At 40.5% G+C, this 19,051-nt stretch overlaps 1 protein-coding gene across 50 annotated transcripts in view; it reads right to left on the minus strand.

Moving 5' to 3' along the window:
* LOC147018033 (inter-alpha-trypsin inhibitor heavy chain H4-like) overlaps positions 1-17,086 on the minus strand; it is a 160,333-nt gene extending 143,247 nt beyond the window's left edge. For 36 of the 50 annotated variants that reach the window (XM_085897293.1, XM_085897294.1, XM_085897291.1 and 33 more), the window contains exon 1: positions 16,932-17,086. In XM_085897293.1, the coding sequence (XP_085753419.1) occupies positions 16,932-16,982 (51 nt within the window). In that variant the 5' untranslated portion in view covers positions 16,983-17,086. The remainder of the gene's footprint in view (positions 1-16,931) is intronic. The other 14 variants (XM_085897301.1, XM_085897296.1, XM_085897299.1 and 11 more) reach the window with 1 other exon arrangement.
* Positions 17,087-19,051: the final 1,965 nt, after the last annotated feature.

Raw genomic sequence — 19,051 nt, forward strand, 5'->3', positions numbered from 1 at the left:
ACGCCAAAACACTTACACACACCGGGATGACCACGCTGGGGATATGCGCTACCTCAAGCGCTCCCGGGGTCTCCAAACCCCCCAAGCTCCACGTGCACCCGTTAACAGCACTCACCCCCTCTAACTCGCAAAGCTCGACAGGACTCACCTGGTCGCGATCCGCCTCTAGGGGGCACAGTCCCTTCCCTCGTTCCTGAAGGTCATCCTGCTGCTTGCATCGGGTCCCAACACATTCCACCAGCTCACGCCCATTGTCCTCCACTACCTCTACCTGTGTGTGCTCGTCAATTACCTGTAGTTTCTCCTCTACTTGTTTTATCTCAGTCACCTCGTTTATTATTTCCGTTTCTTCCTGGCTCCATTTTCCTTCCCATTTGAGTCGTTCTTCCTCTCTGAGCCCCTTTAGTTGTTCATTATCTTTTCGGAGCTTTTCCATCTCTGTGGACTCCATCTTTGCTCTCTCCTCGAGTTGATTAATTTCAAATTCATATCGTTTTTGCTTTCTACCCCACCGTCTCTCATGTTCTTCAATCTCCAATCTCATTGTTTCTTTCATTTTGTTGATCTCCCTTTCCTGTTTCATTCGTTCTTCTGTCACTATCTCCTCGTACTCCAACCTTGCTTTTTCTTTCAATTGGTCAACCTCAAATTCATGTTCTTTTTGTTTTCTATCCCACTGTCTCTCACGTTCTTCCTTCTCCAATCTCATCGTTTCCCTCAATTGTTTAATCTCCCTTTCCTGTTTCATTCCTTGTTCTGTCACTATTTCCTTGTACTCCAACCTTGTTTTTTCCTTTTGTTGTTCAGTTTCAAATTCATACTCTTTTTGCATTTTATTCCACTGTCTGTCTTGTTCCTTATTCTGCAATCTGGCCTTGGCTTCCAGCTGTTTGATCTGTTCAGTGTGGTTCCTTAACGTTTCATTCTCCGTTGTCTTTCTTTCCTCTTTTAACATCCTCAGTTCGTTTTGAAATCCCGTTTCTTTGTTTTGGTGTTTCAGTAACTCAGAAACTTTTTTTTCTAATTCCGTTCTCATCTCCACACCTCTATCACATTCTTTCTTCCTCATTTCATCCATTCCCTCACCGAATTCCTTGCTAATTTTGACCCAATTCTTTCCTCTTTTATACCTCCTGTTCCAGGCTTTCTCTTTTCTGGTTGCCTATTCTTACCTCTTCCTTCAGTAGTTCCAATTCCACATCGTGTTTCCGTTTTTCCTTTTCCAGCTTCATTTTCTATTCTTCTTCTAAGTTCTTTCTATCCTGGGAGTTACTAATTTGCTCCTCTTTTCTTTTCTTCAGTTCGCTCTCCACACTTCTTTTGCATGCTTGCTCTCTCCTTTAATTCGTTCTCTCACCGTTTTCTTTTAGTTTTCCCAGATATTTCTCTGTTTTGTGCCCGAAGCCCGCCAATGTCCGCCAGCCTCGCCTGCCATGATCACGTGGTTTCAATCGTTGGTTGGGAGCCCCGCCTCGTATCATGCCGTTCGCTGTGCCATTAATAGCAGCCCGCTCCTTGTTGCGCTGAGATGCGGCAGCGCCGCTATTTTGCGACTTCGAGTTTGTTTGCCGGCAAAGTTCACGCTCAGTGTATGAGGGTGAGTGCCCCCACTGATTGCAATTAGCGGTGGGGTTATAAAAGGAAGAACCGTCCAGGGCCATGGATCCTACATCAACACACATTCCTAAACCACCCTGCACCCATTCGCCTTGAACCGCCATCTTGCTTCGCGGAAATAATTTAAAGCTCGTATTTTGGTGGGAATCGAGGGTCGCTTTACACACCCCTGATCCGATTCCCGTTAATTTAGTCTGGAGGGGAATGAATTTGAATCTCACTCCTCGACACCAGTGTTGTAGATTTCCCGCCCGTCAGCGTGCGAACGACCGCGTCTAACCAATAGCGGTCGCTTCGCCCACCGAACGGACAATCCAGTCGTGACTTTCTGGAACAATGCCAGAAACCAATCACAGGTGGGTTTTTAATCCCACCACAACCTTGTCCGCACTCTACCCGCATGCTACAGGGTCCGTTCGCCAAATCATCGATTTACCTAATTATTCGCGCAGGTAGGCTACCGAGAGATTGTACCTCAACGGGACCGCTTGGAAATGAGCCGCTTAAGCAGCTCACTTCCTTTTGGGATAACCGAGCGGGGTATTATCGCGCAGTCCCGTTGGACCCGATCACTTTACCGGCTATTTAAAAACCAACTATATTCCGAGTGCAAGATGGGGCAGTTCAATGAGGGAATGGACGCAATGAACTGGTTTACATTCACACAAGGACATTTATTATAATAAAGCACGTATGCAATTAAACAAGGCAAAACACGTATGCAATTATACAAGCAACAAAGCACGACAAAAGAACTCCAACCGTCTACTTATTATGTACAGTCACTTGCACTTAACAGCAGTTCCTACTTATTAGACGGCCCACGGACACACGTACGCACACACACACACCCAAGAAATGGTGGCAGAGGCCTTTAATAACGAGCTCCAGCTCGGAGGACAGGTGAGCTGAAACCCGGAACCTATCTCGAACCTCTCCACCTCGTGTGGTCTTCAAGTTGTTCGGACCCGGGCTCCCGCGAATCCTCCCGCGCTTCTCAACAGGTGCTGGTGAGACGAGTCGCCGATCCTTCCCGTTGATGCGTCGCTTCCCCGAGGAACCACCTCCCGCGCTTCTCAACACGTGCTGGTGAGACGAGGCGCCGATCCTTCCCGTCGATGCGTTGCTTCCCCGAGGAACCACCTCTACGAAGCGGTCGATGAGTCGCACCAAGCCGGGAACCAAAATGGAGAACAAAGAGTTTCACGAACCGAGAAGAAGAAGCCACCACTCGCAGCTCGAGCCGAGCGACCGGCTTAACTTCCTTCCAAACAGGGCAGCTTGAAGCAAAAAGCTCTCCCGAGCCAAGCAGAATCCAAAGCTCACGGAACCGTCAAAGCAAAGAGCCTCCAAAAAAGCCTCCTCCCAAGCCAGGCCTCAGCCGAAGCTCACTGAGCCAGCCGAAGCAAAAAGATTCCGAAGGCCTCAACCCTAACGCAAGCCAAGCAGGACCCGACGGTCTGCTGAACGACTCCCCTCAACTCCCTTCTCCAACTCTGCTCTTCCAACTCTGCCCCTGAACAAAAGAGAAAGATCTCCTTTTATCCTTCTCCCGCCCTTCCCCCGCTCCCGGTGTGACTCATGCCCTCGTGCTCCATCCCCCGCTCAGCCGCGGGTGGGAGGGAGTTGTTGACATCATGAGTCACGGGACGGTGGTTCTTCCTCTTCGCAGAAGAGGGGGAGGGATGTCTCCATTGTTCGTTCCCTAACTATTAAATCGATCCGCAGTGCATCTAATCGATTTCTGAACATTTAAACAATGAAAGGTGAGCGATCTCGGGAACAAGCACTTATCGACATAGCTAACTAAAGGAACCTGTATGTTGTGTGCAATCGAATTCCCAAATTCGTAACAATATTCTTCAATTTTTTTTTTATAATAACACCTTCAATCACGCAAACACAAGAACAATGAAGAAAGGGTAGCTAAATTCTCCATTGAAAACACTAATGGGGCATTTAAAGGGCATATAAAAATAAGATTGTTTCGTTTTCAAGACCCTGGACCATCTTCAATCATGGAAGCTGTTGATATGGTTAAACAAAGTATTGAAACTATAATTTAAAACACATTAAGTGAAATGAAAACTTTTAGGTTTTATATGGGAGTAAAATTGAAAATGGAAAGACAAGATGATGAAACTACTCCCTATATGAGGACAAACCCTCACTTTATCTCATCATTTCAAAATTTTGTAAGATGTGATGTTTATGATGATCTCCAGAGACAAGAACAAGATGCTGATAACACTGTAGTAGGTAGTGGATTTACTATTACAAAAAATATCTTTTTAGAGATACACATCTTAAAATCAGATCCTCTTCAAGCTTCTTCTTATATTGATTTACCAAAAGAGATAAAACTTAAGAAAGCGGTTGTTAATATTCACAACGAAGATAATAAATGTTTTCTATGGTCTGTTCTTGCTCACTTACATCCTCCACAATGGAATCCTGAAGGGGTTGACATTATAAGAAATACGAGAATACATTAAATGTTAAAGATTTAAAGTTTCCAATGTCATTGAGAGATATGCCTAAATTTGAGAAAATGAATAATCTATCTGTTAAGGTATATGGATTAATGGATACAAAGTTCTGATATTAAAAATTTCAAACAACTAAAAATGATGAAGCACACATTGACCTTCTCCACTTTACTTCAAAGGAAAAATCACATTATGCTTTCATCAAAAATTTCTCAAGATTAACCAAATCACAACTATAAAAGAGAAAATGTAAAACGTATCCTTGAAAGAGATGTCTCAACTCCTTTCACACATAAGAACGATTAAATCAACATTCGAAATATTGTAGTAAATATAAATCAACCGTAATCAATTTACCAAAAGCAGGTTCAAACATATCATTCAAAGATTTTAACAAATCTATAACACATCCATTTGTGATATATGCTGATTTTGAAAGTATCCTTGAAAAGATAGATACTGTTTCTCCAAATCCAAATAAATCATACACAAATAAATATCAAAAACATACTCCTTGTGGTTTCTGTTATTATATCAAATCAGCTGTTGGTGATGAATACAACAAGTTGGAACTTTATAGAGGGAGGAGAAGATGCCTCAGAGGAGTTTGTAAGACGATTGGAAAAAAGACTGCATAAGACTAAGAGAAATTATGGTGAAAACATATAAACCAATGTCATTAACAAAGGGAGAGAAAAAGGAATTTAGAAAGAACAGTATCTGTCATATTTGTGAGGAAAAAATTGAGGGAAACGTCAAGGTTAGGGATCACTGTCATCTTACTGGTAAATATAGAGGTCCAGCTCATTCCCATTGTAATCTTAATTACAAGCCTCCAAATTTTATTCCTGTCTTTCTTCACAACAACGCTCACTATGACACACATCTATTTATAAATGAACTTTCAAAGACATCTGGAGATATTTCTGCCATTCCGAACGCAGATCAAAAATACATCTCATTCACAAAACAATTCATACATCCCCCATAACCCATATCAGATTTCTTGACACATACAATTTATGTCAAGTCCATTATCTAACTTAGTATTGGTTCACGAAAAAATATTTTCAAGAAAAAAATAATTGGTTCACGAAAAAAATATTTTCACTAAAAAAATAAGTGACCACTATATTCGTTATTGTTGTGTGTATGTCTGTCTGTCTGTCTGTGTCCCGAGCATAGCTCCGTGGGTTTTTATCCGATGTTGATAAAATTTTGGTGGGAGATTTATATCATGATCTAGTTGTGTTTTCCTGAGAATGGGCATGGTGCGCCCATTATGGGCAGAGCCACGCCCAAAAAACACGTGTTTTTAGGCGGTAGCCAATTTCAATTTGCATCTTCTCCTCGGGGCTTTGTCGAATCTGACAGTGGTTTCGGTATTTGGTTAACCCAATGGCACCTGCATAGCCCCATGGAGCTCGATTTTTCATTTTCCTCCCAAGGTCAAGTTCACAAGGTCACGAACTTAGAAAATTGCAAATTTTGACATAAAAAATTATCTTCTCCGAGGGGTTTGTCCAATCTGGCTGGGGTTTTGGTATTTGGTTAGCCCAATGGCACCTGCGTAGCCCCACAGAGCTCAATTTTTCATTTTCGTCCCAAGGTCAAGGTCACAAGGTCACGAACTTCGAAAATTGCGAATTGTGTTTTTAGGGGGTAGCTGATTTCAATTTGCATCTTCTTCTAGGGGGTTTGTCGAATCTGGCAGGGGTTTTGGTATTTGGTTAGCCCAATGGCACCTGCATAGCCCCACAGCGCTCGATTTTTCATTTTCGTCCCAAGGTCAAATTCACAAGGTCACAAACTTAGAAAATTGCGAATTTTGACATAAAAATCATACAACCGCCCAAACCTTGAGAGCTGGAATGACAATATTTTTTATGCATAATCTTGAGGTCATTCCCCACCTAAAGTCTTGAAACCATTTTGCTCTATCTCGAACACCTTGCCCGTGGCGCCCCCTTCAAGTTTGCTTTTTACACTGATTTCATCAAAGTATGGATAATCCGAGGAGTGCGAAATGCCATACAGCCTATGTGACATTATATTTTTTCTGGAATGTTCCAGAGGAAGTTTTGCACCAAAGGTCATAATCCTTGAAGACCTTTGACCTTTAAAGTTCACAAAGGTCAAATTTTCAAAGTTGTGGGAATCGAACCGGGTTTTCTACCTTCTTCGACGAACTAACTCCAATAAGCTATAGCACGTATCCTGTTTCCTTATTTTAATGTCCACAACATTGTTTTGTGACCTTTAAAGGTTATGCAAAGGTCAAATTTTTAAAGTTGTTGAACGAAACCGGGTTTTCGACATTTTGCAGCTTATAACCTGTCACTCGTACCATTTCATGTTGATTATTTTTATAACTTGGTCAAACGTTATCACATTGTCTCATCCTTGACTTCTGAAACAATCTACATCGTCAATACCGCTCGTGAACCATCGTCGTCTTCAGACTTGTCAAATATTAAAAACTTCCCGAGTCTTAAATCATATTTCTCAAATCAAGAAGAGATTGATCTCTTATCACAAAAGGGAATATATCCATATGACTATATGGATTCATTTGAGAAGTTTAAAGAAACACAACTTCCTTCAAGGGAAAGTTTCTATGGAAAGTTAAATAAAACTCATATTTCCGAGAGAGATTATACACAAGCTAAAAAGGTTTGGGAGAAGTTTCATGTAAAGAATCTTGGAGAATATCATGATTTGTATCTTAAAACTGATGTATTGTTATTGGTTGATGTGTTTGAAACTTTTAGAACAGTCTGTCATAATAAAAATTATTATGGATTAGACCCCGTTCACTATGACACAGCCCTGGGCTTGTCTTGGAGTTCTATGTTAGAAATGACAAAACAAAATTTGGAATTACTCAGTGATATAGATATGCTTTTAATGATAGAGAAGGCTAAAAGAGGAGGAATATCTCCAGTATGTTCCAAGAGATATGCTAAAGGAAATAACAAATCTCTTCCTGACTATAATAAGAATGAGGACAACTCTTACCTGATGTATTATGATGCTATCAATTTGTATGGGTGGGCAATGTCTCAATCTTTACCATATGGAAAACTTAAATGGTTTACAGAAAAACATTATGAAAAAGTTTTACTTGACATTGTTTTACTTGACATACTTGACATTTTACTTAATCTCCTCTCAAAAGGAATTGGATGAAGATCAAGTTGGATATTATTTTGAGGTTGATTTTAAAATATCCAGAAGAACTTCATATTATACAAACATAAAGACCTACCTTATGCCCCTGATAAAGAAAGTCCAAGAAAAGAATGGTTAAGTGATTACCAACAGTCATTTAATATAAACGGTAAATCTCCAGAAAAACTACTTGCAACATTAAATGATAAAGAAAGTTATGTTTTACATCAAAGGAACTTGAGACAATATTTATCTGCTGTGTTGAGAGTGAGGAAAATTCATCGAATTTTGAAATTTAAACAAAGTCATTGGTTAAAAAAATATATTGATTTTAATACAAAAAGGAGAACAGAAGCAAAAACAGATTTTGAGAAGGACTTTTATAAATTAATGAATAATGCTGTATTTGGAAAGACTATGGAAAATGTTAGGAATCGACAAAACATAAGACTCTACATCTTGGAAACAGGCTTCAAAGTTTATTAATAGACCAAATTTTGAACGAGCGGAGGTGTTTTCAGAGAACTTTTGTGCTATTCATTTGAGAAAAAGAGTGTTGAAATGGATAAACCGATTTATATAGAAACATCAATTCTTGACTTGTCAAAGTCGTTAATGTATGACTATTACTATAATAATTTAAAATTAAAGTATAAGGATAATGTGTCATTGTTATATATGGATACAGATAGTTTTATATTAGAAATTAAGACAAGTGATGTAGTTGAGGATATGATCGTTAATATTGATATGTATGATACAAGTAATTATATGTCTGATAGTATGTTGTTTTCATTAAAGAATAAAAAGGTTATTGGTAAGTTTAAGGATGAGTTGGGTGGAAAGGTCATGAGTGAATTTGTGGGTTTGAGATCAAAGTCTTATGCTTTTACGTATATTGATAATAATAACACTGAAAGATGTGATAAGAAGCTTAAGGGAATAAAGAAAAATATAATCAAGGAAACAATAAACTTTAAACATTATTACAACTGTTTAACCATACAGAAGGAAGAGTACAGAAAAATGAATACAATAAGAAGTTATAAACATCAATTATATACAGAAGAGGTAAATAAGAAAGCATTAGGAGCTTTTGATGATAAAATATATATTTTAGAGAATGGAATCAAGGGGATCCCTTATGGTTATAAGTATAAGTGTTAAGGGGTGTCTTTTTACTGATTTATAAATGATAGACCCAAGCAATAACCAAACCAAAGAGTGGAGATGTTATCAGCCTTGGTATTTAAATGGGAAACATAACGAATGTGAGAAATATCAAATAAGTCTTCTTGAAGAAATAACCGGGGTAAAAGTAAATAAAACAAATAAAGCGGATAAATTTAATTACAAATAAGTTGGAGGGTGTAAAGGAAAAAAAAATATCCTTGAATGGACTGAAAACTTTGATGGTTATCAATTGAACAATGGAAAAACAATTTACTACAATCTCAAAATGATATGTGGATCAGGAGGTGGTCAAACAAGAACATTGAGAGAAGTTTATTATTTTATTTCTGCTCAACAAAGACATATAAACCAAGAACTAAGTTCTAAAATAATATTTGTGAATATACTCGATGGTGATGAATGTAATCGGAAAATTAATTTATTACCTCGAATAGAACATGGACAAATATTTATTGGATCACTCTTTGAGTGGAGTGAAAATATTAAAGGAAATCAGTAAGGACTGGGGCAGAGATCGATCTCTTCTTTTGACCTGATGGGCCGAGAGTCAGAGGGGGCGAGGGTGGGGGTGGGGGAGGTTGGGTTTTTTTTGACCCTGAGACAATTTAACATAAGCTTGTATGGGAGAAAATCATTCTCCTGTTTTAACCGAATTAGCCTTGAGACAGAAAGGTTAGCCTATACATTTTTATTGGGGGGGGGGGGTGAATCCGTCTCATGTTTTGGGGTTTTCAGGGTTTAATTCAGAGAGTTTACTCCCTTTTCCCCATTCATTTGCATGGATGCCTTAGAAGCCCCATTAATCCCCTACTCATGCGGTTCCGAGAACCGCACTAATATTTATACAGTATGTATGTATATATATATATATATATATATATATATATATATATATATATATATATATATATATATATACACACATACATATACCGGGTGTAGTGGCGTGCGCCTGTAATCCGGATACTCGGAGGCTTGGGTTGGAGAATCGCTTGAGGACGGGAGCTCTGCGCTGGGCCGCGCTATGAGAGGGTGTAGGGCAGCCCGGAGTCATGACGAAACCCAATCCTTATCCCTGTGTCGTAAGAGGCGGCCAGGGTTGCATCAGGAAGGGCATCCGGCGTAAAACCTATGCCAAATCAGTATGCGGATCATAACGGATGATCCGCTGTGGCGACCCCTAACGAGAGCAGCCGAAAGACGAACAACAATAATATATATATGTCATCTGTTGTCAGTTGCAACACTCACAACCGAGTTCCAAACTGACTCTGGAAGCAATGTCAGCACAAACGCTTTCATCAATAGCTTCATGAAATGGGTTTTCATGGCTTAGTAGCCACACACAAGCCGAATATCACCATGTGCAATGGCAAGCGTCGGCTGGAGTGGTGTAAACATTGGCAGTAGAATGTGTTGTACTGAAGAGCTCATTAACTTTCAACGTGGCACTGTCATAGGATGCCACCTTTCCAACAATTCAGTTCACCAAATTTGGACTTTGGAGCAGTGGAAACATGTTCTCTGGAATGATGAATCATACTTCACCAACTGGCAGTCTGACAGACTAATCTGGGTTTGGCCGATGCCAGGAGAACGCTACCTGCCTGAATGCATAGTGCCAACTGTAAAGTTTGGTGGAGGAGGAATAATGGTCTGGGGCTATTTTTCATGGTTCGGGCTCAGCCCCTTAGTTCCAGTGAAGGGAAATCTTAATGCTGTACAGCATACAATAACATTCTGGACGATTCTTTGCTTCAAACTTTGTGGCAACAGTTTGGGGAAATCCCTTTCTTGTTTCAGCATGACAATGCCCCCATGCATAAAGCGAGGTCTCTACAGAAATGTTTTGCCGAGATAGGCGTGGAAGAACTTGACTGGCCTGCACAGAGTTCTGACCTCAACCTCATCAAACACCTTTGGGATGAATTGGAATGCCGACTGCGAGCCTGACCAAATCGCCCAACATCAGTGCCTGACCTCACTTATGCTGTTGTGGCTGAATGCAAGGAAATCCCCACAACTATGTTCCAACATCTTGTCTGGCATATTCCATTGCCCATAGTAATGTCCATTTTTTTCTTCTTTGTCCATATTTTCTGTTTTTTTTTTATGCTGATTCACTCTTCTTGAGTCTTCATTTGCTTGCTCTCTTGCTTTGTCAGTTATTTCCTTTATTCTTTCCTGGGTCAAGTATCTTTGGAGCATGGAAGCTCCTGCAGTGATTATTTTTTTTGTGGAAGTCTTTCGGCCTTGGCTGCCAGCTTTGTTCATTTCAATTGGTTCATGAATCGTTCTCCTTTTCCGCTAGTCTCCCATGTTTCACGTTCAGAATATGCTTTGCAGTGGATGATGATTTCCTTCTCCTCTAAGCTACAGCTCTGTTCATTTAATCTTCTGCGATTCATCTGGAGCCTAGTAGCTGTTGGTTCTGGAACAGGTGACACCTTTTTTGCTTTTAGCTTTGCTGTAGAGTGCTGTCCTGTTGTGAGGCAGGGATCCCCTTCCTCACTGGAGAAGATGCAGTCATTATCCTTTTCAGCACACATTCCGGATGTTTGGTGTGGCCTCACAGACTTACACGTCTGCGTAGGAGGGGTCTGTGTCCCTTTAGTCATTTTCTGTGACCGATTGTCATTTTTTGGTATATTTTTGCTGCACCCAGCTATATTGCTTTCTCCAAGAGGCCGTATAGTCTTGGCTGCTAGACAGGTGGTCACCGATGACACTCAGAGAAGTCTTGCCAAGAAGCTATATGCCAGGGTTGTGTATCTGCCTGCTCGCTTTCTCCTCACTGGCTTGCTTAATAGCTTGCCATCGCTTGGAATTGCTCACAGGGGAGGTATCCACAACCAACCAAAGCTCTACTGATATGGACTGCATGATAGCTACTTCTGGACACTTCGAGTAAGCATCAATCACCACCAGAACCATACGGCCCATGAATGGCTCTGCAAAATCTACATGAACGTGCTGCCATGATCTATCAGTGGGTGGCCACAACAACGAGATATGTGAGTGATTATCAGCATTAGTTCGACACATGACGCATGCTTTTACCATCCGCTTGATGTCTGCATAAAGCCCGGGCCACCAAAACAAATTCCGGGCTAAATTCTCCACTTTCACCATACCTAAATGACCTTTGTGCAACTCATTGAGACAGCACTGACATAATGAAACAGGAATGACCACCCTCATGCCCCACATCACACAACCTTGAGCTAAGGACATCTTGGATGCACGCAACACATGTGGAGAATATTTTGACGTCAAGGGCATCTCGTGCCACAAACCAGGCAATACAGCATGCACAACAAGCAACAAAACGGGATCATGACGCATGGCAGCAGCCGCCTCCACAGCGATTACTGGACCAGTGTTCGAACATGTACACCTCAATCTCATATGTACATTCGGTGCCAAACCGCAACTTTTTGAAATGTCATGCTATATATCGTTTTTGACCCCATCTCTCAATGGTGAGGAACACTAAAACGAATTTTAAAATTATCATATCCAGATCTGCTTCTTCACAAAATTGAATCAATTGGTCCTTGTCACACACCTAATCTGTCCACAAAAATTCGGCCAGATCTGTCCACAACACAAGGATGTGGAGGTTGATTCCACAGGTGGGGAAAAAGAGCAGAAAAACAGTGGAGGTGAGCAGTGGTTCTCGATTTAGGTCGTTTCATCAGAAGGTGGTTGATGTTCGACTGTGTGAGCCCTGCAGAAACCTGGGGGTGGGGGTGGGGTGGGGGGAGACAAAGCATGGAAACAGCAGTGGGTGGAAGACCAGAAAGGAGGCGGTAGAAGACAGAGTGACCACCAACCTGTCTGTGATGGTGAAGTGACAAGCTCATCTTCATCATGGGAGATAATCTTGGTGTTGGCTTTTTGGTTAGGGTGGTGGGCTTGGGATCCTAGGATCCTGAGTTCAAATCCTCCTTGGCTGTTGAATTATTACCAGATGGGGTTGACTGCCTGTCATCCTTCCGAGGTTGGCAAAATTAGTGCCAGCTTGCTGGAATCCTGTGTCGGAGTGGCGACCTGTCCAGGATTGTGCCCAATAGCCAAGGAGACTGATTCGGCAGCACCAACACTCTGCACAGAGTATGGTCCTGATGGATGGATGGATGGATGGATGGATGGAGTTTGAGCCCCTGTCATGTCATTGAAATAATACCAGGTGGGTTGATTCAACCTGTCATCCTTCCAATGTTGGCAAAATGAGTACGAGCTTACTGGTAACAGGAGCACTGCATCATTGGCACAGTTGCACTTCCAGAAATGATTCAACCAGCAGCCATCGGCTGCATACAAAACATCAACATCACCGGAGATTCCGATAATCTTAAAGGCCTTGGTTTTCACAGCGTCACGCTAAGCAAGATGTGAGGCAGGAGAGCCAGCCCAGAGAGGAGAATAGTATTCCATAAAGGGAGGTAAGGTGTCCCAAGGGAGGACTTTGTACAACAGAGGATGCCCTGTTGATGGCTGGCGATGGAGGCCTACTTTGAAATGCAGTTTGCCCAAGAAAGATCATAGCTAATATTGAGACCCAGGTGTTTACATGACTGAACTTCCTCAAAAGTATTGTTATGAATGAGAGACAGAGCGCGAGAGACAGAGAGCGAGAGACAGAGAGCGAGAGCGAGAGCGAGAGACAGAGAGCGAGAGCGAGAGACAGCGAGCGAGAGACAGCGAGCGAGAGACAGCGAGCGAGAGCGAGAGACAGCGAGCGAGAGACAGAGAGCGAGAGACAGAGACAGATAGAGAGAGTTTTTTTCAGGATTGAAAGACACATTTCAAGGTTTTTACCACCTTGTAATTTTTTTCAAGGTCTGAAGAGAGGGAAGAGGCTGTAGCTGGACAATGAATAAAACTTACAGGGCAAGCAAATAAAAATTCATATCACATGTTTAGGAAAGGTCATTGTCGAGGTGAGGGGTGTCAGGGAATGAAAACTTCATTGAGTATAAAACAAGTATTCAGTGAAGGTTGTAAATGACATGAAATAGTGATTGCTCTCCATCTCAAATGATTGATGGGAAGAACATTACCAAAAATAATTGGGAAAGCACTTGCACAGTCAAGAGGAAATTGAACAATCTATAATTTAAAAGGAGCTTGGTCTCGGCGTGCCTGCGTCCATCCATCCGTTCTTGCATCCGTCTGTCCCTGCCTGCCTACGTGCGTCTGGCCAGCAACAATTGTCCTATTGGGAATACCACTGATCAAGCAATCAAGAAACCCTCTGCACACACTCTAATCACCATCTTTTTATCAATCTGCGAACACTATGATATGGTTGAGTAAGGCGAGGATAGAGGGGCTGGTTTCGATTTACATTAAAACAAAAACTCTTCCTCATTCTTCTTCTTCACTTATAATAAGTTGAGTCTCATGAAATCCCGTTTCAGAAAACGCTGATTTATACACCACCTTTTAAAGCATCATCACAAAGTTTCTTGCAACACAGGTGAAAAAGATACGAAAAAAGCAGCCGATATTTCAATAATTTATTTGTATGATTGTGAAGGGTGAAAGTTAATTTTTATTCCGTTTTTCTCTTTTTTTTAGCAATTACGCAAATATTGGTATCCCCGTCAGCGAAGAGATGGATCTTACATTCTAGTAACACTAAATTTGGAAATGATTAACAGGGTACAGGTTACTGGAGGAGTTTGTGTGACCATGATTGGCATGAGAGTGATTAAGAAATGAGAAGGAAGTGGGGGGGGGGTGGGAATGGGGAAGAGAGAGAGAGTTCAGATATGAGGTAGTGGGGTAGTTGAAGACTTAGGGCCACTAACCTGACCTCTGCTGGAGAAAAGCAGGACTTTTGCTTCACCATCTTGCCGTGGTACACCAATTCCCTACCATGGCTTTTGACCGAACAGCCTCCAGGGATGTGAGATTTGATGTCATAGCACCAGCCCATAGATGAAAGCTTTACTCCATTGCACTGTATCGGAATGCTTTGCAAACAGTTGAGAAGAGGATGGTCAAAGAGTTAAATCTGTGATGAACATCAATATTATGCCCAGCCTCGCAGGCCAGCTTGAAGATGCCAGGCCCATGACAGGTCTTTTCAAGTTGTTATTCCATATAAATAAAAGGGCTGTACCTCTGCCAAAGGTGGATGATAGAAATATGATCATCCCAGGTTTTCGAAGGGGTCTTTGTATAAAGACAAGATATGAGTAGGAGTGTTACTTTCCAGCATTGAACATCATGTTCCAGATGATTAGCCAGACTCCAACATTCTCCCAATAAGAAGATGCAGCTGCATTTTACCTCCATGGTGAGGGACTGTCTAATAGAAGCTTGAATTATGTGAAAAATGGTATGTTCTTGTCTTACCTTTTCCCCTTTGCCTCATTTGTATCTGTCGAACATTTGCCCCTTGTTGTTTTGCCCTTCTATAAGTCTCTACTTGTATAAAAAAACAAGGATTTTCTAAAGTGGCATTTGGTAATGATGGAGACGAGAAATAGGTTATATTGCAGCAGCCTTTAATGGTAATGCAAAAAAACCCTAGATAGCATCTGAAAATGCAAAGGCCATCCATATCCACTATGTATTCGGACTTCTTCTTCCTTATGCTACACATGACGAAAACAGCTAAAAAGAATACAAAAGGATTGACGATTTGAGGCGACCTTGACCTTTTGATGTCAAAAGGAATGAGCTTCAGTGACCCAATATGCAAACCCTGCTCAAATTTGAAGTCAGATTGAAATTGATGATTTTGACCCTGACCTTTGACCTTTTGACCTCAAAACAATTGGCTTGTAGCTTTTTATTGGTGAACCAATTCAGTGACCCAACATGCAAACTCTGTTCAAATTTCAAGTCAATCGGATGAAAACTATGGCTGGTGTTGGCTTAATGGTTAGGGTGGTGACCTTGGGATCCCATGATCCTGAGTTCAAATCCCCCTCAGCTGTTTAATTAATACCAGGTGGGGTTGACTCTGCCTGTCATCCTTCTGAGGCTGGCAAAATGAGTGCCAGCATGTCATTATACTGTTGGAGTGGTGACCCATCCAGTATTGTGCCCAATAGCCAAGGAGACTGCTTTGGCAGCATGAATGCTGATATGGAGTATAGTCCTGATGGATGGATGGATGAAAATTGATTTTTTGTGACCTTTACCTTTTGATCTAAATTAACAAAAAACTCCAATAATTTCTAGCTTTGATTAGTGAATCAATTCAGTGAACCAACATGCAAATTCTTAAAATTTCAGGTGAATTGGATGAAAATTGACGATTCTACATGAGGTTTACCTTTGACCTTTTGACCAAATTGTTAATTTGTTTTCTCCATATTCTCATAATAAAGCTTTTTTTTGAAAATTTGACGACAAAAGTCGAAATGGTAAAAAATGTATGGTGCACGCATGCACACACACACACACACACACACACACACACACACACACACACACACACACACACACACACACACACACACACACACACACACACACACACACGCACACACGCACACACACACACACACACACTCACACACACACACACACACACACACACACACACACACACACACACACACACACACACACACACTCACACACACACACACACACACACACACACACAGACACACGCACACACACAACCCATCTCCCACTGCACAAGGTAAGGCTAAACATGCTGTCCATGCCAACATTCTGCCTATGATGATGGAGGAAAGCTGCCAGCCAGCAAAAGTGAGAACCCTGGATACCATTTGTCATGAGCTGAGAAAATCGATCGTGTTAAATTTAAGACTTCTAAGTTTCTTTCACTTATGGTGCTTCTTTGAGAATAATTAAAGTGTACTGACTTGTGCATCAACCAATCTTGGTTAACCTTCTGCAAGTATGTAACTATGGTAATTCAAACCGTGGACCATGCACAATATTTATTTGAGAGTGGATGAAAAGAGAAACGGATTTGTTCCTTTGCTTAAGCTGAATTGGTGTCTTAAAAGTAATTTCTAAAGTTACTTTTAAAGATTATTTGGGTGAAATGAAATTGGCAGGATAGTATTTTGAGTTTTCATTCATCGAGGCTTGAGTTGAGTGACAGATAAACGAGTAAAGTAATTTGCTGACTTGTCCGACATCCTTATGACATATCATTACAAAGACTGATAACATCAAATGCAAAGCCTGAGTTTTCTAAACAAAATGCAGAGATAATTTTCCTCCAAACAAGAACTATGACCTATACATTCATGGTCTTCTTGGATCGTGATCATTGTGAAGAAAACAATGCAGCAGGTCAGTCTATCCAATCAGCCTTTGCAATGTGTGGTGGGATTTAAGATAAAGGATAAATTATCAACAGATGCCTATTAACATTTCAAAACAATAAGATATATTCATTTGTTAAAGGGAAATAGAAGAATTTGAATAGTACAACAGCAATGGAAGAATTCTTACCACAGCAACATGCATCACAAGTGAGCAGAGCAATAAACCAAGCAGAGCCATGCTCCCAGTTTGAGAGCCTTCTGTGGGATGTTTTTTTAAAAGTTGGGTTTTAACCCTACAGAGGCTGACCTTTGGATTGATGGGAAGCCATCACAAATTTATCTCTTTGCACGTGAGTTAACATTTCCCAATAGTTCATATAATATGCTGACAGCACACAATTGTTAACAGTGGTTTGTTTGGATTAAGCGATGAAAGTGAAATGAGAATATCACATTAACATGGTGTGTATTTGTCTTATAATGTCATTATCAATTGAACTTCAGACTCCAAATATTTACGAAGCACTTTCCTAAAGCACAAGCACTTTTTGGGGACAAAGAATGCAAAGCCCCTTTGTGATCTGCTGGCACTATAACCTATGAGGGGAAATGAAAATGTTCTCGCAATGAGATACATTCGTCCAAAAAATGGAGTTTTTTTTTCAACATTCGATGAGTTAGAAAATTACTTTTTTTTTTCTATCTTCCCTTCTTTCGAATTCATTACAGACTTTTTAAACTTCAATCAAAAATGTTTTTAAGGGGATTTGGATTGATTAACCAATTATATTTACATTTGTGGTGTAATTGAGGCCACAGCAGCAGAGCATGTCCAAAGTATGTTTTGAAAACAAACACATTATTACTAAATGGATATCCATGGCACCAAAACATACATCTGTATCAGACGACATGCAAACATGGGAAATGTAACTTCACTCTGCTGTACATCAGATTTAAACCAATCATTCAGAGGCAGTCTAAGATAATTTGTTAAAGTATTCTTGTTCATGAGTAAACCAAAATGATAGTCCTGAGAATCTCACACGTACAGATGGTGCACAATCCCATTAAAGTAGAGACCAGTTTCATCACATCTCGAGGCGAAAACAATGCAGCCACGGTATTTTCAGTGCCTTCTGAAATAATCCTTCAATCATTGCCTTCCAGCAGAAGAAAAGTGTGACACTTGTCAGTTATTGAATTATGAAATTAGAGATTTACATATGTGCCTAACTGACATGTTCCTAAAGTTGTGGATCAAGCAGAAGTCAAGGACTCACTTTAATCAATCCCAGTTGGGCTGCATTTATTTCTGAAGCATGTATGTCAGTAAAATAAATATAGAGTAGCATGATTACAAAACTAAAAATAACTGCAAAGCAACAAAATTTTGTAATGTATGGAGTAGATGCTGCATGTGGATAGTCCAGTACATAGGTGGCATGCAAATAAGATATTCTGAATCACAAATGGCTGCTGTTGAAACAAAAGGGGGGAATCAAAATGTTTTTCTCATGAAAAGTGTTTTCAAAGCCAAAAACGACTTCGTTGAGATGGTATCACAAAGTCATCCATTTCTGGAAAGAATGGATAACAATCAGGCTGGAAATTACTGTGGAAAGGAACAACATCTGTGCTGAGTTTTGCTTCATTTTCAGAGGGGAAAAACTTCTTGAGAGAAATTCCTTTTGCAACTCTGATTCGTACCATCAAAATAAAAAAAATAACATAGGCATGCTTACAGTGTTAAGCACATTCATTATTAAAATTACAATCCTCAAAACAATTAATGTTGTTGAAAGACATTTTAAAATTCACGAATTGAAGGTAATGTTAGCAACAATGGTTTACAGAAATTGTACAACACTCGAAACAATGAATAACAATTGTGTAAACTGTGTAAACAAACCACGAAGGGCTCTTATCCAGCTCAAAGGCCACAAAAGGTAATTCTGCAGATATAATTTTTTTTGATTATCTGGTAAAGTCCATTTCATGCTTGAGGCTGACCTTTGAAGAAGCCACCCATTATTTTCTCAATTTACACAGGGTTGTCAAAAAGGTTTTAATTGAAATCTCGAGACAATTTATCAAAGCTTATTTTTAAACAGTTGTTTGTGTGTGTAATTATAATATTGTTTTAAAGAAATAGGCACATCCAGTCAAAAAGGCAAATAGATTTCTTTCTTTTTTTTTGTATACACTGTCGAGGCTCGTATGAGACCGAACACACAGAAACACACAAGGAGGGCAGGAGACAAGAGGGGTGGGGGATGGCAGGAAAAAACAGTGGGGCAACAGAGA

The sequence above is a fragment of the Eptatretus burgeri genome, chromosome 10, assembly GCF_056783735.1.
Source record: "Eptatretus burgeri isolate ZD-2024b chromosome 10, Ebu_testis_v1, whole genome shotgun sequence".
Taxonomy (NCBI): domain Eukaryota; kingdom Metazoa; phylum Chordata; class Myxini; order Myxiniformes; family Myxinidae; genus Eptatretus; species Eptatretus burgeri.